The 22220-nt window shown below is 45.2% G+C and overlaps 1 protein-coding gene across 1 annotated transcript in view; it reads right to left on the reverse strand.

Moving 5' to 3' along the window:
• Nucleotides 1-22220, reverse strand: part of PARP2 (poly(ADP-ribose) polymerase 2) — a 156120-nt gene that overhangs the window by 88769 nt on the left and 45131 nt on the right. The window contains exons 5-6 of the mRNA XM_077297826.1: nt 16969-17091; nt 16803-16873 (exon numbers count right to left, since the gene is read on the reverse strand). Coding sequence (XP_077153941.1) covers nt 16803-16873; nt 16969-17091 — 194 coding nt within the window. The remainder of the gene's footprint in view (nt 1-16802; nt 16874-16968; nt 17092-22220) is intronic.

Here is a 22220-nt window from a genome sequence, read left to right on the forward strand (position 1 = left end):
TCTTTTAAATCAGCTGACTGTTTGACAAATGTCGCCGGGTTGCTGTTTATTCTTTTCACTCTAAGGAACTGGCTGTAGGGAAGGGACCGCTTGGTATACGGCGGATGAGCACTATTATAGTGTAGCAGCGCATTTGAAGCCGTAGGTTTACGGTACACTTCTGTGGCAGTGCTGTTCTCTATAATTTGTAATTTTACATCCAAGAACACAAGACTGGAACCCCCAAATTGCGAGGTAAAGCCCATGTTCATGGTGTTGGACGTCCCCAGGTAACTCACAAATTCCGTGAATTCATCCTGGTGCCCGTCCCACACCATGAACATGTCATCAACATATCTAGCATATAGCTTGATATGTTTGAGGAAAGGATTTTTTGAGGAATAAATATATTCCTCCTCGAACCTGGCAAGGAAGAGGTTCGCCAGGGTACATGCGACGGGGGTACCCATTGCGGTACCCACCGTCTGCAGGTACCACTGGGTGTCAAATTGGAAAGCATTATGTTCGAGGATAAAAGAGAGACCTTCACATATAAAATGGATGGTGTCAATGCTAGTCGGTGTGTTCTCAAGAATGCATCTGATGGTATCAACCCCTAATTTTTGAGGAATCCTCGTATACAAGCTTTCAATATCTATGGAGGTCAAAGCGTAAGTGTCTCTCCATTCAAAGTCCTTTACCATCTTTAAAAATTCTCCCGTATCTTTTGTATAAGATGGAATATCCCGTAATAGGGGACATAACAGCCAATCAATATATGAGGACAGTGGTTCTGTCAGGGACCCCACCCCTGATACGATTGGGCGACCAGGGGGGGCTGTTGCAGATTTGTGTAATTTCGGTATGTGATACCAGTGGGGTTTTCTAGGAAAACCCGGTAACAACTTTTCAGCCTGTTTTACCGAAAAAACCCCCTTACCAACATGTCTCCTCAATAAAGAACGTAACAGATTTTTTAATTTAAGAGTGGGATCCCCCTTTAGTTTCATATATGTTGTCTTGTCTGAAAGTTGCCTAAGTGCCTCTGCTTTGTAATAATCTTTTGTCAGCAAAACAACGCTACCACCTTTGTCCGCACTCCGGACAATTACGTCAGACCAACCTTTTATTTCTTTTAGAGCTCTTTTTTCGTTTGGCTTTAAATTTTCATTAGAATGTTCATAAATTAAAGCCTCCACATCTTTTAAATACCTGTAATTGAAAAATATCTACCAGATTACCTGGAGAGGTGGGGAGGCATATAGGTGGATTTGATACCACAAGTAAAAGAAGGTATGGTTGACTCACTGCTCTGTGCGGAAAGAGGAGGAGCGCCTAAAGAATCAAGTAATATATGCATTTCTTCGCGCACGTCGCTAAATGGGTCCTCTGTGACAAAAAAGCCAAGGGGGCCCACATGGCAAGGTGTGTCTCCAGGGAACGGGGTACTGGAGATGGAGGGAGCTGTATTATTCTTGTTGGAAGAAAAAGATTTAAATAAATGAATTTTGCGAATCGCTTTAAATAAATCAATTTTAAAGTCCACTATATTGAACGGTTCTGGTAAGCAAAAATTCAGACCTTTTGAAAGTACTGAAATGTGTGCCTCACAGAGGACTCGTGAGGTTAAATTGACTACTGATAATTCATTGGTCTCCAAGAGACTTGTCTCCTTTTTTTGGTATTTCGGTCTGCCATTTCTTCTACTCCCTCGACGCGTCCTGCGTCTAAAGGGGATCCAGTTAAAGCTGTTGCATGGCCTGGAGCTGTCGAAGTTGAAGGGACAGCAAAGTCTTCTGTGGCACTGGAGTCGGAATCAGTGGTCAAATAATCCCTTTTGTTCTTATTATAGGTTCTGTTGCGCACCTGTCCTTTATTCTGATTCCATCTTTTTGGGAACTTTCGTTGATTTTGCAGGGGAACGCTCTTGTTCCAGGTAAAAACTTTGCCTGTTTCGAAATCAACCTTTTTTTTTTTTTTTTTTCTCTCTTGCTTCATGGAGCTGAAATTTGGAAAAAGATCGGAGAGCCTCCTTAAGTGACTATTCTTCACTGCTGAGTATTTGGTGCAGTGTAGCAGGAAGTGAGTCTCATCCTCTAGGGCCTCCCAGTCACAGTGTGGGCACGGCCTGTCCTCCCTGGGCTTGTAGCATTGCCTGTGCTGGACAAACTAGATCATCAGTTTGTGGGCACGGAGTATAAACCAGTTCAGGATCTTGCAATCTCTGGGTTCCGGGACTTTCTCCAGAAATGAAACCAGTCTGTAGACTCCGGTACAAGGTCAGTTTTTGTGAGATGCGAATATTGTTTCTCCAGTCACTGACGTATCTCTCTTGGTCCTCGTCTAACTTCTTCCAGATTCTGACTTTTGTCATGCTGCTATGGTTGACGTTTCGGTCAGGTTGGGCGAGCTGCTCTGGGGATCCTGGTTTGTTTGCCCCCCTTACATGTAGCAGGGCTTTATGATGATGGGAGCTCAGACTGCTACTATGTAGGTAAGCCTGGAAGGACACAACCCTACTCATGACCGCTATGTGCCATGGGAATCTATCCAGTTCAGCCAGACAGGCCCTGTTAGTAGTGCTCTGATGGACTTGGAGAAGGTGCTTACAGAATTCCAGGTGGAATATTTCTGTTGGGCTGAAATCCCACCTTGACCATCCTGGGTATGTGTGAGAGTCCCAGACTTAATTACCATACAGGAGGATTGGGGCAATGATGGCATTGAATAATTTTAGCCAGACCCTCACCGGCATCAGATGGTTTTGCAGGCCTTGTCCTTTCAGGGTCTCTATGGCTTGTTTGAAGTTCCCTGATTGGTGAATTTCCAGGTAGGTGTATTTATCCATTCCTGTAAAAGTGCAGTTTTTTTTTTTTTTTTAGAACAAATGAAGGGTACTTGTCCGATCTTATCTTTTGCCTCTGGAACGCCATATTTGCTTTTCTTTGGGTTGATGGGTAGTGGCCATGTGGAGCTGAATTTCTCCAAGATTTTCAAGTCGTCTTGAAGACTTTTCTCTGTTGGTGACAGCAGCAGTAAGTCATCTGCAGAGAGGAGCAGTAGGTCATAAGGTCATATGCATATAGCAGGAATTTCACCTGGGTATCATGGAGTGCGAGACCTTGTGGAGGATTCCAGAACAGTGGCCAGTTCATTGATGTAGATTTTGAAAAGCATTGGACTTAGGCTGCAGCCCTGTCTGATTCTGCAGCTCTTCTGGAAAGAAGTCGTTCTTCTCCCGTTCACCCTCACACTGCAGCAGTTCTCTGTGTAAGAGCTTTTGATGACATCATATGTCTTTCCTCCTATTCCACTCTCCAGCAGTTTCTGGAATAGGATCGAGTGCCTTACTTAGTCAAAGGCTTTTTTTATGACCACAAAACAAGCATATCTTCCTGTGCTTTGTGTTGTGGACGTAGCTGTGAATGAGGCTGTGCAGGGTGTAGATGTGGTCGATGTTGTGGTGGTTTGGCATAAACCCTTCTTGGCTTTTGCTGAGGATGTTGTGCTTAGTGAGGAATCCGAGTATTCTCTTGTTGAGGATGCTGTTGAACAGTTTTCCCCAGTTGCTGCTGACACAAATGCCTTTTTGGTTGGCAGGGTCATACCAGACCTCACTCTTGTGAATTGGTGTGATGACGCCTGGGTTTCAGGTACGAGGCAAGTAGCCAGCGCTCAGCACCATATTGAACAGTTTAGCCATTGCAGCCTATTTGTTAGGTTTTCATCCCGGCCACTGGCTTTTCTACACCTTATTGAAGAGATTCTCTGTCACTTCCTGTAATGCGATTGGTGTATCCATTGGGTTTTGGATTCTTTTCACTTTTCCTCTATTGCCTTTAGTTTTGCCATTATGTTTTTCTGTTCTTATCCTAGTCCTTCCTCCAAGATGTCTTTACAGAGGTCTCTGAAGTACTGGAACCAGATGTTGCCATTTTGGATATGGATGTGGCTTTTCCTGCATTTTGTGCCCATGTGGTTCCACAGTTCCCAGAAGGAGTTTTCTTGGAAGGTGTTTTGGAGTTGGTTAAGTTTGGTGAAGATTAGTGATGAGTGAGTGAGCGTGCTCAGATATCATGTTATCCGAGCGAGCATTCTCATGTTTATTCAGAGTATCTCGGGCGTGCTTGAGTAATATGTTCGAAGTCCCTGTGGCGGCATGTCGTGCGGCTGTTAGACAGCCGCAACACATGCAGGGATTGCCTATTTTTTAGGCAATACTTGCATGTTTTGCAGGTGTCTAACAGTCACGAGGACTTAAACATATAACATGAGCAAGCCCGAGATACCCGAACACCACAATATCCGAGCATGTTCGTTAATCATGAGTGGAGATGCAACTCTGCCTCTTCCTCCTGAGGATGGTTTAGTATTGCGTTTGTATGGTGTCATAGGTATACATCAGACCCAGGTTGTTGGGGTCTCTTTCTTGGTTGAGGCTGGTCTCAGGGTCTTTACATTCCCCGTCAAACCAACCGTTAATCTGTTTTTCGTTTGGCTTGTAGTTAACTTTTTTTTTTAAAGGTCGGACAATTCGGCCATGGTGTAGAATATATCATTGAGGTCTTTACAGTTTGACTCAGTCCTTCTGGGTTTGACTTGTACTTGTAAAAGTGGTGGGGCATCTTGTGCATTTTGGGTCTGCTTGGAACCTCTATATATTTTCTTGCCAACGTCTTGGAAATTTGTAGGATGAAGGCAGGTTGAAGAGGCCACTCTGCTGAGGCTTTTCTATTGAATTCTTTGTAGATTTCACGTTACAGAAGTTGGTTGTGATCTGTCAGGTGCGTTTTTCAGTGACTATGAAGGCACAGATATTTGTAGAGTCCATGTCTGTAATGGCAAAGTCTACTGCACCCATTCCTACATGGGAGTTTAATCTATATCTTCCTAAAGAGTTTCCCTTGATGTGGCCACTGAGTGTATGAAGTCTGAAACGTCTACACAAGCTCAGGAGCTTTTGGCCACTTTTGTTGACTGTATGGTCATTGATGTTTCTCTCTTTGTGTACCAAGCTGTGGGGGTCAGTCTCTGCTCCAAATATGCAGATGTCTCCATCCGTGGTCAGAATTTCTCTCTCTCTCCCTGTTCTTACATTGAGGTCTCCAAAGATGAGATCGAACAGACTCTCCATGCATGTGTCATGACTGTCACACAGCCGCGACACATGCAGCGTTCGGAGCCGAACAGGTAATCAGCCGGAGGGATCCAGGAAGTCTGGTTTCCTCTGAAGCTTATTCGGTAAGCGCTATAGCTTGCTGAATAATCCCTGGCACAATCATATTCGGTCATCTCTAGTGATAAGCCCCTTCTACTGGAATAACAATTAATCCAGTCATTGTACCTGTGCATGAAAAACACAGGCCTAATTTCATCTTCATGGACAGCAATGCATCATTAGTGAACAGCTGCTGGAGACTGGGGTACCTAAAATGGAGTGGCCTGCATTTTCTCCAGCTGAGTTGCCGTGTAGAGGCTTGGTACTCTATACCCCAGAGCCTTAAGCCCCCGTCTCACATAGCGAGATCGCTAGCGATATCGCTGCTGAGTCACAAGTTTTGTGACGCAACAGCGACCTCAGTAGCGATCTCGCTATGTGTGACACGTACCAGCGATCAGGCCCCTGCTGTGAGATCGCTGGTTGTGTCGGAATGGCCTGGACCTTTTTTTGGTCGTTGAGGTCCCGCTGACATCGCTGAATCGGTGTGTGTGACACCGATCCAGCGATGTCTTCACTGGTAACCAGGGTAAACATCGGGTTACTAAGCGCAGGGCCGCGCTTAGTAACCCGATGTTTACCCTGGTTACCAGCGTAAATGTAAAAAACAAACAAACAGTACATACTCACCATCTGATGTCCGTCAGGTCCCTTGCCGTCTGCTTCCTGCTCTGACTGAGATCCGGCCGTACAGTGAGAGCACAGCACAGCAGTGACGTCACCGCTGCGCTCTGCTCTCACTGTACGGCGGCACTGTCAGAGCAGGAAGCAGACGGCAAGGGACCTGACGGACATCAGAAGGCGAGTATGTACTGTTTGTTTTTTTTGGTAACCAGGGTAAATATCGGGTTACTAAGCGCGGCCCTGCGCTTAGTAACCCGATGTTTACCCTGGTTACCCGGGTGCTGCAGGGGGACTTCGGCATCGTTGAAGACAGTTTCAACGATGCCGAAGTCGTTCCCCTGATCGTTGGTCGCTGGAGAGAGCTGTCTGTGTGACAGCTCCCCAGCGACCACACAACGACTTACCAACGATCACGGCCAGGTCGTATCGCTGGTCGTGATCGTTGGTAAATCGCTATGTGAGACGGGGCCTTAAATGACCTGAGGGCTGCCTTTCATGAAGAGTGGAATGCCATGCCTCAGCAGACAACATGACTTGTGAACAGCACAAAACGTCGTAAATCTGTAATTGATGCTCAAAGCCACATGAGAAGTTATTGAGACAGTGACATTTTATATTGGGCTTTACCCACCATTGTTGCTGATTTTTGTTTTAATAAATTGTTTGAGATACATAAATCATCATTGTATGCTTTTTGAAAGCCCTAGTTTCTGACTGTAGAGTGAACTTTTTACATTTTCCATAAATTTCAACAGAAGGCCAAAAATCCCCAACTTTTTGTGAGAAGTGTATACATACACACACATTATAATCTACATACAACTCACAGTGGCTTGCAAAAGTATTCATCCCACCCCCTTAGCTTTTTACCCTTTGATCCCATAAATTTAATTTATGTCTAGGTTTTTCAAATAACTAAAAATTGGCATGTGCAAAAGTATTCACCCTTTTGTTAACCCCTTCACTCCCGGAGCTTTTTCCGTTTTTTCGTTTTCGTTCCCCTCCTTCCCAGAGCCATAACTTTTTTATTTTTCCGTCAATATGGCCATGTGAGGGCTTATTTTTTGCGGGACGAGATGTACTTTTGAACGATACCATTGGTTTTACCATGCCGTGTAACAGAAAACGGGAAAAAAATTCCAAGTGTGATGAAATTGCAAAAAAAAGTGCAATCTCACACTTGTTTTTTTGTTTGGCTTTTTTGCTAGGTTCACCAAATGCTAATTATGCCATTATGATTCTCCAGGTCATTACGAATTCATAGACACCCAACATGTCTAGGTTATTTTTTATCTAAGTGGTGAAAAAAAATTCCAAAGTTTGCTTAAAAAAAATAAATAAATGCGCGATTTTGGTGTTTTATTTTTTTTTCTCACTACGCCATTTAGCGGTCAGGTTAATACTTTGTTTTTATTGATAGATCGGGCGATTCTGAACGCGGCGATACCAAATATGTGTATGTTTAATTTTTTTTTACTTGTTTTATTTTGATTGGGGCGAAAGGGGGGTGATTTGATCTTTTATATATTTTTTATTTTTTTTATATTTTTAAACACTTTTTTTTTTTTATTTTGGCATGCTTCAATAGCCTCCATAGGAGGCTAGAAGCATGCACAACTCGATCAGCTCTGCTACATAGAGGTGAAGCACAGATCACCTCTATGTAGCAGAAATCCAGGTGTACTTTGAGCGCCAACCACAGGGTGGCGCTCAAAGCAATCGGCCATCAACAACCATAGAGGTCTCAAGGAGACCTCTGGTTGTTATGGCAATGCACCGCTGACCCCCGATCATGTGACGGGAGTCAGCGGTGCGAGAACTCCCGGCCGCGCGCGCTAGTTAAATGCCGCTGTCAGCGCTTGACAGCGGCATTTAACTAGTTAATGGGAGCGGGCAGATCGTGATTCCGCTCATTGCGCGCACATGTCAGCTGTACAGAACAGCTGACATGTCGCGGCTTTAAGGTGGGCTCACCGCTGGAGCCCACCTCAAAGTGGGGGATCTGCCAGCTGACGTACTATTCCGTCAGCTGGCAGAAAGGGGTTAATAAGCCCAAAAAAATTTCTGGTGCAAGCAAATACCGTACCTTCATAAGTCACATGCTTTGTGGAAGTAAGTCTACCTGTGTGCAATCTAAGTGTCACATGGTCTGTCATTATACACACACCTTTTTGAAATGCCACAGAGGCTGCAACACCATTAAGCAAGAGGCACCACTAACCAAACACCATGAAGACCAAGGAGATCTTCAAACAAGTCAGGGACAAAGTTGTTGAGAAGTACAAGTCAGGGTTGAGTTAGAAAAAAATTCCCCAATCTCCGATGATCCGGAGCATTATCATCAAATGGAAAGAACATGGTACCACAACTAACCTGCCAAGAGAGGGCCACCCACTAAAAACTCTCAGCTTGGGCAAGGAGGGCATTAAACAGAGAGGCAGAACAGAGACCAAAGGTAACCTTGATAGAGCTGCAGAGATCCCAAGCAGAGACTGGAGTATCTGTCCATATGAGCACAATAAGTCGTACACTCCAGAGGTAGCATTTATGGAAGAACCGGCAGAAAAATACCTTTACTTACACACACAAATTATAAGTCCCGTTTTGAGTTTGCCAAAAAACATGTGGGAGATTCCCCAAATGTATGGAAGAAGGTGTTGTGGTCAGAGGAGACCAAAATTTAACTTTTTGGCCACCAAGGTAAAAGCTATGTTTGGAGCCAAACCAACACCGCTCATTACCCCAAGAACACCATCCCCAAAGTGAATCATGGTGGTGGCAGCATCATGCTGTGGGGATGTTTTTCGGCAGCAGGGACAGGGAAAATGGATTGAGTGGAGGGGAAGAAGGATGGTGCAAACTACAGAAATATTCTTGAGCAAAACCTGTTTCAGTGTGCCAGTGATTTGAGACTGGGACAGAGGTTCACCTTCCAACAAGACACTGACCCAAAGCATTCTGCTAAAGCAACACTTGAGTGCTTTAACCCCATCCCGATCTCCGCCGTACTATTACTGCGGAGGTCGGGTCCCCTGCTTTGATGTGGGCTCCTGCGCTGAGCCCACCTCAAAGCCGGGACATGTCAGCTGTTTTGAACAGCTGACATGTGCCCGCAATAGCGGCGAGTGAAATCGCGATTCACTCGCCGCTATTAACCAGTTAAATGCCGCTGTCAAACGCTGACAGCGGCATTTAACCGGCGCTTCCGGACGCGCAGCTGGAAATGATCGCATCACCGACCCCAGTCACATGATCGGGGTCGGCGATGCGTCAGGATGGTAACCATAGAGGTCCTATGGTTACTGAGCGCCAGCCTGTGGTCATAGCAAGCCTGCAATTCAGCTACATAGCAGCGATCTGATGATCGCTGCTATGTATCTGAGCCGATCGAGTTGTGCCAGCTTCTAGCCTCCCATGGAGGCTACTGAAGCATGGCAAAAGTTAAAAAAAAGTTTAAAAAAAAAAATATGAAAAAAAAATAAAAATATATATATATAAAAAGTTTAAATCACCCCCCCTTTCGCCCCATTCAAAATAGAACAAAAAAAATAAAACCTACACATATTTGGTATCGCAGTGTTCAGAATCGCCTGATCAATTAAAAAAAAAAAAGAAAAAAGGATTAACCTGATCGCTAAAAAAAAAATTAGAAACGCCAGAATTACGTTTTTTTGGTAGCCGCGACATTGCATTAAAAATGTAATAACGGGTGATCAAAAGAACGTATCTGCACAAATGTGGTATCATTAAAAACGCCAGTTCGGCACTCAAAAAACCCTCATCTGACCCTAGATCACGAAAAGTGGAGACGCTAAGAGTAACGGAAAATTGCGCAATTTTTTTTTCATTTTAGGCAAAGTTTGGATTTTTTTTTTACCACTTAGATAAAACGTAACCTAGGCATGTTTGGTGTCTATGAACTCGTAATGACCTGGAGAATCAAAATGGCAGGTCAGTTTTAGCATTTAGTGAACCTAGCATAAAAGCCAAACAAAAAAACCAGTGTGGGATTGCACTTTTTTTGCAATTTCACTGCACTTGCAATTTTTTTCCCGTTTTCTAGTACATGACATGCTAAAACCAATGAGGTCGTTCAAAAGTGCAACTTGTCCCGCAAAAAACAAGCCCTCACATGGCCATATTGACTGGAAAATAAAAAAGTTATGGCTCTGGGAAGGAGGGGAGCGAAAAACGAGAACGCAAAAACGGAAAAGGGCACGGTCGTGAAGGGGTTAAGGTGAAAAGTGTAAATGTTTGAGTGGGCTAGCCAAGCAGACATTATCCAGTTGAGAATCTGTGTTCAGACTTGAAGATTGCTGTTCACCAGAGGAAATCCTCTAACTTTAAGGAGGTGGAGCAGTTTTGCTTTGATGAATGGGAAAAATTCCCATTGGAAAGCTCAAAAAGTGTCCGCAATGTAAATGTATATTTAGATAATAGGAAGGAGAGGGTCTTACCCATGGGATCAGCGATTGATACTAGTCTCTCGTTTTTGTGGTATAATCAATATACACAATGTATTGGGGATATTTTTTATTTCCAAAATCTATTGCACTACAGTTCCTCCGTATGTTACACTCCGAGTTATGAATTACAAATATTGATACACTAGTTGGCCAGTGCGAAATTTTCGCACATTGGTTGTCGAGGGCGCAGGTAATTTCAGGAAAATTAAGCTGGTTAAATGTAAATGTATTTAATGAGATGATGAACACCGAGGTATATATATTTTCACGAATATTTGAGCCCATGAATCCATTATATGTCCATTTTAGAAGACGGCGAGAAAATCTCGCCATACGGATGTCATAAAGATGCTTACATGCGAGAAAATCGGGAACATTTCTGCGATTCTCGCCCGAGTAAAATGGACCGATTTTTTATACGTTGTGTGTGACTCCAGCCTAAAGGAGATCCCCAACATTAAACATAATGGTATTTTACTTACTGATCAGAAGGGGTCTGATTGTCAGGACCTTGCAAAAGAACAGGGGCAGCAGCATTTTTTCCCCTCTACAGCAGCACTGCAATTTATCTGCAGTGTAGGGAAGTGCAACACAGCCCCATGTATGTGAACGGAGCAGCTCCCTATACAGCAGTGCCACTGACAGTAAAAATGATGGAGAATTGACACCATAATTGAGCGTATTTACACCATTGTATAATAATTGGGAATATCCCTTTAACCCCTTCATGACCCAAGCTTTTTTTGGTTTTGCGTTTTCGTTTTTTGCTCCCCTCCTTCCCAGAGCCATAACTTTTTTTATTTTTCCATCAATATGGCCATGTGAGGGCTTATTTTTTGCGGGACAAGTTGTACTTTTGAACGACATCATTGGTTTTAACATGTCTTGTACAAGAAAACGGGAAAAAAATTCCAAGCGCGGTGAAATTGCAAAAAAAGTGCAATCCCACACTTGTTTTTTGTTTGGCTTTTTTGCTAGGTTCACTAAATGCTAAAACTGACCATTATGATTCTCCAGGTCATTAGGAGTTCATAGACACGAAATATGTCTAGGTTATTTTTTATCTAAGTGGTAAAAAAAAAAATTACAAACTTTGCTAAAATAAAAACAATTAAAAAAAAAATGTGCGCAATTTTCCGTTACCCGTAGCGTTTCCATTTTTTGTGATCTGGGGTCGGGTGAGGGCTTATTTTTTTCGTGTCGAGATGACGATTTTACTGATACCATTTTTTTTGGTGCAGATACAACCTTTTGATTACCCGTTATTGCATTTTAATGCAATGTCGCGGCGACCAAGAAAAGCATAATTCTGGAGTTTTTAATTTTTTTCTCGCTACACCGTTTAGCGATCAGGTTAATTCTTTTCATTGCTAGATCGGGCGATTCTGTACTTGGCGATACCAAATATGTGTATATTTGATTTTTTTTTTTATTGTTTTATTTTGAATGGGTGAAAGGGGGTGATTTAGGCCATGATCACACTTTGCGGTTTTTACCGCGGAACCGCCGCGATTTTGATGCTGCGGGTCCGCAGCAGTTTCCATTGCGTTTACATTTACATGTAAACCCTATGGAAACCGCAAACCGCTGTGCACATGCTGTGGGAAAAACCGCGCAGAAACGCAGCGGTTTACAACCCGCAGCATGTCACTTCTTTGTGCAGAATCGCTGCGATTCTGCACCCATAAGAATGCACTGAACCGCTTACTTCCCGCATGGGGCTGTGCCCACGTTGCGGGAAGTAAGCGGATAATGTGCGGGTGGTACCCGGGGTGGAGGAGAGGAGACTCTCCTCCAGGCCCTGGGAACCATATTTGTGTGTAAAAAAAAGAATTAAAATAAAAAATCATGATATACTCACCTCTCAGCGCTGCACGCGGCCGGTCAGAGTTGCTGTGCGAACAGGACCTGCGGTGACGTCGCGGTCACATGACCGTGACGTCGCGGTCAAATCACCGTGACGTCACGAAGGTCCTTCTCGCACATCATCTTTGGAACCGGACCGCCGCGTGCAGCACCGAGGACATCGGGACGTCAGAGGGTGAGTATATAAACTTTTTTTTTTTATTTTAACATTACTATTGATGCTGCATATTGCTGCATATGCAGCATCAATAGTATAGGCGGAAACCCGCAGCGGAAACCGCGGAACAAACCGCGGAACAAACCGCGATAAATCTGCAGGGATAACCGCAGCGGTTTTGCCCTGCAGATTTATCAAATCCGCTGCGGGAGAACCCGCAGAGGTCACCCGCAAAGTGTGAACATGGCCTTAAACTTTTATATATTTTTTTTTTTTTTCATATTATAAAACATTTTTACTTTTTTTTTCAACTTTTGCCATGTTTCATTAGCCTCCATGAGAAGCTAGAAGCTGGCAAGCCTGATCAGCTCTGCTACATAGCAGCGAAGCTCAGATCGCTCCTATGTAGCTGAATTACTGCATTGCTATGAGTGCCGACCACACCTATTTTTGTTGTTGTTTTTTTAGGTTTTGGCACTTTTACAGAAAAACTATTTAATCGAAAAAATAATTGTTTTGCATCGCTTTATTCTGCGAGCTATTTTTTTTATTTTTGCGCTAATTGAGCTGTACGGTAACTTGTTTTTGAGGGACAAAATGACGTTTTCAGCGGTACGATGTTTATTTATAATTTTTTTCATCACGTTTTATTCCACTTTTTGCCTTTTTTTATTTATTTTTATGGTGTTCAGAAAAGGGCTTAACTAGGACAATTTTATAGGTCAAATCGTACAAATATTTATGGGTACAATATCTTGATTTTTTTAATTTTTTTTATATTTTTACATTAAAAATTATTATTATTTTTTTACTTTGTCCCACTATGGAGCTATCATTTTTTGCAGGCTAATCGCTTGTGTAGTATAGGGATGTAGCAGCATTCCTGTGCTATGCAAACTGTCAGCTCTGCACTGACAGAGCATGATCAGCAAGTTTACTAGCTCTGGTGACCAGGACATCAGGTCACCATGGCAATGATCGGACCCCGCATCACGTCCAATTCAAGGGCAGAAGGTCTGTCTTCCCTCTGCATGCTCCTGAAATGCTGCAATTGCGTTCGATCGCAGCATTTAGGGGGTTAAAGTGAGTGCCGCGTGTCAGCTTTCAGAATCAGCTGATACAGGGCGGTGATCGCACGTACGATCACGATGCAGTAAAAATACGTCCCTGGTTAATAAGGCCCAGGGTGCGTGGATGTATTACTACTGCAAATGTTGGAAAGGAGTTACCGTAACTAAAATTTACAAAAATACACTCCATTTTGTTAAATACTGTATCCAGTCTCTTCAAGAAATCCATTTAAATACAAAGACGAGGAGTAGTATTATCACTTGATAATTCCGGAAACTAAAATGAACATATACCCTGCTATACGTAAAAAGCAATAGTGCATATAAACACAGGGTACTTTATAAACACGGTTTTTGATTTAAAAAACAAACAAAAAAAAAACAACATGTAAAAGCCATCCCACCAGCGATAAGGTGTACCCAATCGGAACGGTCTGGACCTCTAGTATTAAAGGGAACCTGTCACCCTCAAAATCGAAGATGAGCTGCGGCCACCAGCTTTAGGGGCTTATCTACAGCATTCTGTAATGCTATAGATAAGCCCCCGATGTTACCTGAAAGATGAGAAAAAGAGGCTATATTATACTCACCCAGGGGCGGTCCCAGGGCAGTCCGGTCCGGGGCCTCCCATCTTCATAGGATGACATCCTCTTCTTGTCTTCACGCTGTGGCTCCGGTGTACTTTGTCTGTCCTGTTGAGGGCAGAGAAAAGTACTGCAGTGCGCAGGTGCTGGGCCTCTCTGACCTTTCCCGTCGCCTGCGCACTGCAGTACTTTGCTCTGCCCTCAACAGGACAAAGTATGCCTGCGCCAGAGCCGCAGCGTGAAGACAAGAAGAGGACATCATCGTAAGAAGATGGGAGGCCCCAGACCGGACCACCCCTTGGTGAATAAGTTCATCGTATTAAGAGAGCAGCTGCTAAAAAGCCATTACAAACCAGCAAACAGATATTTGAAGCTGCTAGTGCCTCTGGAGTCCCTCAAACCTCAAGGTGTAGGATCCTTCAAAGGCTTAGTGTGATGCATAAACCTACTATTCAGCCTCCCCTAAACAGTGTTCACAAGCAGAAACGGTTGCAGTGGGCCCAGACATACATGAAGACTAATTTTCAAACAGTCTTGTTTACTGATGAGTGTCAAGCAACCCTGGATGGTCCAGAAGAATGGAGTAATGGATGGTTGGTGGATGGCCACTATGTCCCAACAAAGCTGCGATATCAGCAAGGAGGCGGAGGAGTCATGTTTTGGGCCAGAATCATGGGGAAACAGCTGGTAGGACCCTTTAAGGTTCCTGAAGATATAAAAATGACCTCTGCAAAGTATATAGAGTTTCTGACTGACAACTTTCTTCCATGGAATAAAAAGCAGAAACGTGCCTTCAGGAGCTAAATCATCTTCATGCATGACAATGCACCATCTCATGCTGCAAAGAATACTTCTGTGTTATTGTCTGCTATGATCATAAAAGGAGAAACTCATGGTGTGGCCACCATCTTCCCATGACCTCAACCCTACACAGAACCTTTGGAGTTTCCTCAAGCAAAAGATCTATGAGGGTGGGAGGCAGTTCACATCAAAACAGCAGCTCTGGGAGGCTATTCTGACTTCATGCAAAGAAATACAAGCAGAAACTCTCCAAAAACTCACAAGTTCAATGGATGCAAGAATTGTGAAGGTGATATCAAAGAAGTACAAAAGACAGTACACAGACAGTACAGTATGAGATTGCAAATAATTATCGGAGGTAAAACTTTTTTTTTTTATAAAAACAGGCAGGGAATGCTTTACATAAAAAAGAATCAGCTGTGATCCCATGCTGTAATGTCTGTATACTCTCGCTTTGCTCCCTCCCCTGCCCAGGAGCTGTGGTATGATCAGACCATGTTCCTGCATGGTCAGACAAGGCCATTACACATGTTAACATGAAACTTGGCCTGTTAGGATGTTTTGTAGTTAAATAGCTTTTTTTTTTTTTTCAGTGAATGTGACCTCCTAATGCTGCAAATTCCACAAATGAGCATTTTCAGTTCTTTAAAACATATCAAATGTTTAGAAATTCTACTGTGCCTAATAATTTGGAACAGTGCATTTTGAGTTTTTATTCATTTTGGAGATTATACTGTTATCATTGGGAGGTTTCTTCAATAAAATTCAATGTATAATCTAACGGGTGATGACTTATTAGACTGACTGTCATATGCACCAACCATTTAGGAAAATTCGAGAAAAAGATCATTTGCATATTAATTTGGAACATGGTGTAGTCAGTTAAAGTGAAAGTTGGCCTTAAAGTGGTTGGTCCATGAACAAAGTTCATTTTAAATCTATAGATCTTGGAATAATAATAACTTCCACAATTGGATGTGTTTAAAAAAAATAAATATTCCTGTGCTGAGATAATCTTATAAATGTGCCCCTGCTGTGTACTGTGTAATGGCTGTGTCTGACCGTGCAGGAACATGGTCTGATCATACCACAGCTCCTGGGCAGGGGAGGACGCAAAAGACAGTACACAGACAGTACAGTATGAGATTGCAAATAATTATCGGCGGTAAAACTTTTTTTTTTTTTTTTTATAAAAACAGGCAGGGAATGCTTTACATAAAAAAGAATCAGCTGTGATCCCATGCTGTAATGTCTGTATACTCTCGCTTTGCTCCCTCCCCTGCCCAGGAGCTGTGGAATGATCAGACCATGTTCCTGCATGGTCAGACACGGCCATTACACAGTACACAGCAGGGGCACATTTATAAGATTATCTCAGCACAGGAACATTTTTTTTAAACACATTTAATTATGGAAATTATTATTCCAAAAGCTATTGATTAAAATCAGCTTGAAAATTAACTTTGTCTGTGGGAAAAACCCCATTAACAGGAGCCTGCCAGCTGACGGATGCTGCCCGAAAAGATTCCGACACTGATGGCGCCATCACGGCACTGTATCTGTCACCGTGTTCATCAGTTTGTTTTCCCCACTAAAGAAGGTAACTGTACAAGATTTTTTTTATCCATGGACTCAATGTTTTTTTTTTTTTTAAATATAAATTAAAAGGATGAAACTAGAGTACACAGTACCGCTTCCTAGTTTCATCGGGGACTCACTGATCCACAGACTTTACTGGCAGAGTCTGATCGGCAAAACGGATGAGAACAGGACATGCTCCGAGTCACATACATGTAGATCGGAGACACGGACCAATTTTTTAAATGGTTTAAAACTGATCAGTGTATAGTGCAATGAACCTATGGGCGGTCAGAGAAAAAAAAAAAAACGAATAGCACACGGATGCGTGAATGTAGCCCAATATATACGTTGCTGCACAAGTGCAGCCAGCATCTGATTCAGGCCGCCCACGGTCCGGGCAGCATCAGCCGACAGCTCCCTACAAATGCCCACAATTTGTGCCATCATACAACTCACCTTTCCAAGCTTGCTGGAGCATTCAGGATCCACTGGGGCCTTACCCTTCATCACAATAGTTCTTATGTGTTCTGCATAAAAGATTTGACAAAAAACATGGATTATAAACAATCAATTAAAGAGTGACGTATAAATGAGACAAACAGGAGTCTAGTCGTGTGTTCACCTTTGCTGTCCTCAGATTCGCTGTCTCCACTTTCAACACTCCTGTTCCCACGTAGGCAGGTTGCAGATGATGGTCCATTACTAACACTGTCATTCTCATCATCAGCTGTGGCTTCTAAAGCAACTACAAAAACATTTATTTAAACACAGATGACATTTTTGGCATTATTTTCTACAAGTTTGTGGCTCAAAGCTTCCCTTTTTCTCATCAATATCTAATTATGTCAAGAGGATCCATCACACTTTGCTGGAGTCAATTGTGTACCACTGATCTAATGAGCTGGTGCTTGCCTTAAAAATGGAAGCCTTAAAGGAAATGTGTCAGTATGATACTGATATCTGTGCTCTGATGCCTTGTTCCAGAGAAATTCACACTTTTCTTAATATGTAAACTAGCTGTCAAGATCTATGGGCAGGTCACAAGCACTGGAGGTAGATTTTCGTGCAGCTCTGTTTTAATTTAAAATAGGCATTACCAGGATGTAGATCAGGAGAGCAGAATGTTATTCGTTACATATCAAACTGGTAACTGTCCATTTTAGGAAACCTCTAGGGGCAGATTCTCATCCAGATCAGTATCTGGCCCATAGATCTAAGCATCGCATTTACATATTAAATAATATACATTAAATATACATTATATTACATATTATAATAATGGCTTAGTTGGGTTGATCCTACTTATGATGTCCTTTAAAGGGGGTTTCCAGGTACAAGAACAATGTTTTGCTGTCCCTATAGTGAGGCCGACAACCTCCCTGTTAACGTTCTTATACATTTTGAGCTGCTCATCAAAACACCTTCAGTTATTTGTGCAGTTTGTTATTATCTATTTTGCACTTAGACCATCTACACGACCCTACCCATAATGCATTGCGTCACACACTTCCATCTCCCATCCTCACTGCATCTAGTTGACTACTGACCTCTGGCCCATCCACTGCACTCACCTGCCATGTTTTTGAGACTGCTATAAAGTCTGAACATGGGAAAAGGAGATTTTTGTGTACTCACCGTAAAATCTCTTTCTCCGAGTCAATCATTGGGGGACACAGGACGAATGGGGTGTTATGCTGCTGCCACCAGGAGGACACTAAGTTAAACACACACAAAAGATTAACTCCTCCCCTGCAGTATACACCCACGGCTGGACAATCCGGAGCCAGTTCGGTAACAAAGCAGTAGGAGTAAACCAGTTAAAAACAGAAAACATGTTATAGTCAAAAACACAGACTGAAAAGAATAACCAAGCCAAACTAGGCTAACAGGGAGGGTGCTGTGTCCCCCAATGATTGACTCGGAGAAAGAGATTTTACGGTGAGTACACAAAAATCTCCTTTTCTCCTACGTATCATTGGGGGACACAGGACGAATGGGACGTCCCAAAGCAGTCCCTGGGTGGGCAACAAGAAGTTATAAATGCTGTGCGTGCCTACGAGCTACAGATGAGACACTGCCGCCTGTAGGATTCGCCTACCGACGGACGCGTCTGCCGAGGCCTGAGAGTGCACATGGTAGTGCTTCGTGAACGTATGCAGGCTGGACCATGTGGCAGCCTTACAGACCTGTGCTGCCGATGCCTGATGCCGGATGGCCCAGGACGCGCCGACTGACCGGGTAGAATGAGCCTTGATCCCCGGAGGTGCGGCGTGACCCTTGACACGGTAGGACTCTTGGATGGCGGAACGAATCCACTTGGCAATGGAGGCCTTGGAAGCGGGTAGACCCTTCCGTGGCCCTTCCGGAAGAACGAACAAGGCGTCTGACCTACGGAGAGACGCAGTTCTGGAGACATAACGTCTGAGACCCCTCACTAGGTCCAGAGTGTGGAGCGCCCTTTCCGTGCGGTGAGAAGGAGCAGGGCACAGTGAGGGAAGAACAATCTCCTCATTAAGATGGAATGAGGAGACGACCTTCGGAAGAAAAGTCGGACATGTCCGTAGAACTACCTTGTCCTGGTGGAACACGAGGAAAGGAGGTTGGCAAGACAGGGCTGCTAGCTCAGAGACACGTCTAATAGACGTGACAGCCACGAGAAAGGCAATCTTCCACGATAAGAACCGCAAGGACACTTCTTGCAAGGGTTCAAAGGGTGGCTCTTGAAGAGCACAGAGGACCAGATTCAGATCCCATGGTTCCAAGGGCATCTTGTAAGGTGGAACCATATGAGAAACTCCCTGGATGAAAGTCTTGACTTGCAATTTGTTTGCAATCCTTCTCTGGAAAAGAACCGAGAGAGCAGAAATTTGGCCCTTAAGAGAGCTGAGAGCAAGGCCCAAGTCTACGCCTGATTGGAGGAATTCCAAAATGTGAGGAATAGAAAATTGGAGGGGAGACCGACCCCGATCTCTGCACCAGGCGAAGTAAGCCTTCCAGGCGCGGTGGTAGATGCGCATGGAGGAAGGCTTGCGTGCGCGGAGCATGGTAGATATAACCGTCTGGGGCAAACCCTTCTGCCTCAGTACCCAGGACTCAACGGCCACGCCGTTAAAGATAGGGCCTCTGAGTTCGGGTGGTAAATGGGCCCTTGAGACAGAAGGTCTGCGCGACTTGGCAGCCTCCAGGGTACGTCTGAGACCAGTTGCACCATCTCGGCGTACCACGTCCTGCGCGGCCAGTCCGGGGCGATGAGAATTACTGGAATCCGTTCTGCCCTGATCTTCCTGATTACCTTTGCCAGAAGAGGAATTGGGGGAAAAATGTATGGGAGTCTGAAACCCTGCCATGAGAGGACTAGAGCGTCGGCTCCGAAGGCTGAGGGGTCGTGAGACCTGGCCATGAAGACGGGAACCTGGCAATTGAGGCGAGATGCCATCAGGTCCACGTCCGGAGTCCCCCAACGAGAGCATATCTGGTGAAAGACTGCGGGATGGAGAGACCACTCTCCGGGATCGAGGCTGTGGCGACTTAGAAAGTCCGCTTCCCAGTTTTCCACGCCCGGGATGTAAACTGCTGATAGTATGGAGTGGTTGGTCTCGGCCCAGCGGAGAATGAGCGATACCTCGACCATGGCCGCCTTGCTGCGAGTGCCCCCTTGCCGGTTGATGTAGGCTACCGCAGTGGCGTTGTCGGACTGGACTCTGACCGCGCGGCCGGAAAGAAACGGCTGAAACTGGCGGAGTGCCAGTCGGATTGCCCGAATCTCTAGGATGTTGATGGGCAGCTGGGATTCCTGCGGGGACCAGCGACCCTGAGTCGAGTGGCATCGGAACACAGCGCCCCAGCCGAAGAAACTGGCGTCCGTTGTGACGACCAACCAGTGCACCGGAAGAAAGGACTTCCCCCGAGTCAGGGAGGACCTCTTGGTCCACCACCTGAGGGACTGCCTGATTGAGCGAGAGAGCAGGAGACGGCGGTCTAGCGAGGCAGGATTCCTGTCCCATACTGCTAGAAGGGCGTGCTGTAGGGGACGGAGGTGAAATACCGCAAAGGGCACTGCCTCCATTGCCGCCACCATCCTGCCGAGAACCCTCATGGAGAAACGTAGGGAGTGAGGGAGAGGTTGGGTAAGCTTTCGGACTTCTCTCTGCAGAGTGGATACCTTTTCCGGAGGTAGAAGTACTAGACCCCGAGAGGAATCTAGGATCATCCCCAGGTAGGATATGGTTTGAGCCGGGACTGGAGAAGATTTTTTGAAATTGATCTTCCAACCCAGGCGCAAAAAGGTATTTATCGTGACGTCTACTGCTTCTGAGCAGGACCGAAAAGAGGGACCCTTTATGAGAATGTCGTCCAAGTAGGGCAACACCACTATACCTCGAGCATGGAGAATGGCCACGGCAGCTGCCATGACCTTGGTGAATACCCGAGGGGCAGTGGCAAGCCCGAAGGGTAGGGCGACAAACTGAAAATGGTGTCCCTGGACCGCGAAGCGGAGGAACCGCTGATGAGACGGTAGGATGGGGATGTGCAGATAAGCGTCCTGCACATCTAGAGATGCAAGAAACTCGCCCTCTTCCAGAGAGGCAATCACCGAGCGGAGGGACTCCATACGGAAATGATGTACGCGTACGTACCTGTTGAGAAGTTTGAGGTCTAGTATTGGACGTACTGAGCCGTCCTTTTTTGGTACGATGAAAAGGTTGGAATAAAAACCTTGGTACCACTCGTTCTGAGGTACCGGGATGATGACCCCATCTTCCCATAGCGACCTTATAGCCTGGAAATACTGACCGACCCTTGCCCTGGGAGGGGGGGACTGGAAGAAACGAGGCGGGGGAAGAGAGACAAACTCTATCCTGTAACCGTAGGACACTAGGTCGCGGACCCATCGGTCGGAAACTACCGAGAGCCACGCGTCCCGAAAGAAAAGTAGGCGGCCGCCTACTTTGTCGGTGTCCTTCGGTGTTTGCCAAAAGTCATTGAGGTGGGGACCTGCCAGGTCTGGGCCCTCGGGATCCCTGTTGTCTGGGTCTGCCTCTCCAAGTGGGAGAAGGCTTGTAAGACGGCTGGGAGGCTCTGTCCTTGCGCTGACCTCTCCCGACGCCAGGTGGCGCGGAGGAGGGATTGGACCAATTGGAGCCGAAACGGAAATATCGGCCTCGGCCCTGTTGATTGCGAAAGGGGCGAAAAGTACGTTGCTGGGGAAGAAATTTGCTCTTTCCTCCTGTGGAGTCTGCGATTATTTTGTCTAGTTTATCCCCAAATAGACGTTCGCCCTGGTATGGAAGAGACGTGAGGGATTTCTTGGATCCCGAGTCCGCTTTCCAGTCCCTGAGCCAAAGGGATCTGCGGATCGTGACAGCATTGGCCGCTGCCTGTGAGGCACAGTTGGCCGCGTCTAAGGACGCGGAAACTACAAAGTCCCCCGCTCTGGCGATCTGAGTGGCCAGGTGTGAAATTTCTGGGGGTAAGTCGGCCCGTAGTGCCGTAGAGGATAAAGACTCTGCCCAATGGGACATGGCTTTTGCGACCCACGTGATGGCAAAAGAGGGAAAGAGAGAAGCCGAGGAGGCTTCAAAAGCCGAGCGAGCCATCTGGTCAATTTGTCTATCAGTGGGATGCTTGATGGACGCACCCTCGGAGGAGGATAGAACCGCCTTGGTGGCTAGCCGCGACACTGGCGGGTCCACGGAGGGTGACTGAGACCACTCCTTAGTTAGGTCCTGAGCGAACGGATACTTTGATTGCATAGCCTTCTGACCTGAGAAACGTTTATCCGGACGGACTCTATGTTGATCTACAATATCCTTGAACTGAGGGTGCGTAGGAAAAAATTTATGAGCCTTTGTGGCTCGCCCAAATGACACGGGA

This window comes from Ranitomeya variabilis, chromosome 1 (genome assembly GCF_051348905.1).
Source record: "Ranitomeya variabilis isolate aRanVar5 chromosome 1, aRanVar5.hap1, whole genome shotgun sequence".
Classification (NCBI taxonomy): Eukaryota; Metazoa; Chordata; class Amphibia; order Anura; family Dendrobatidae; genus Ranitomeya; species Ranitomeya variabilis.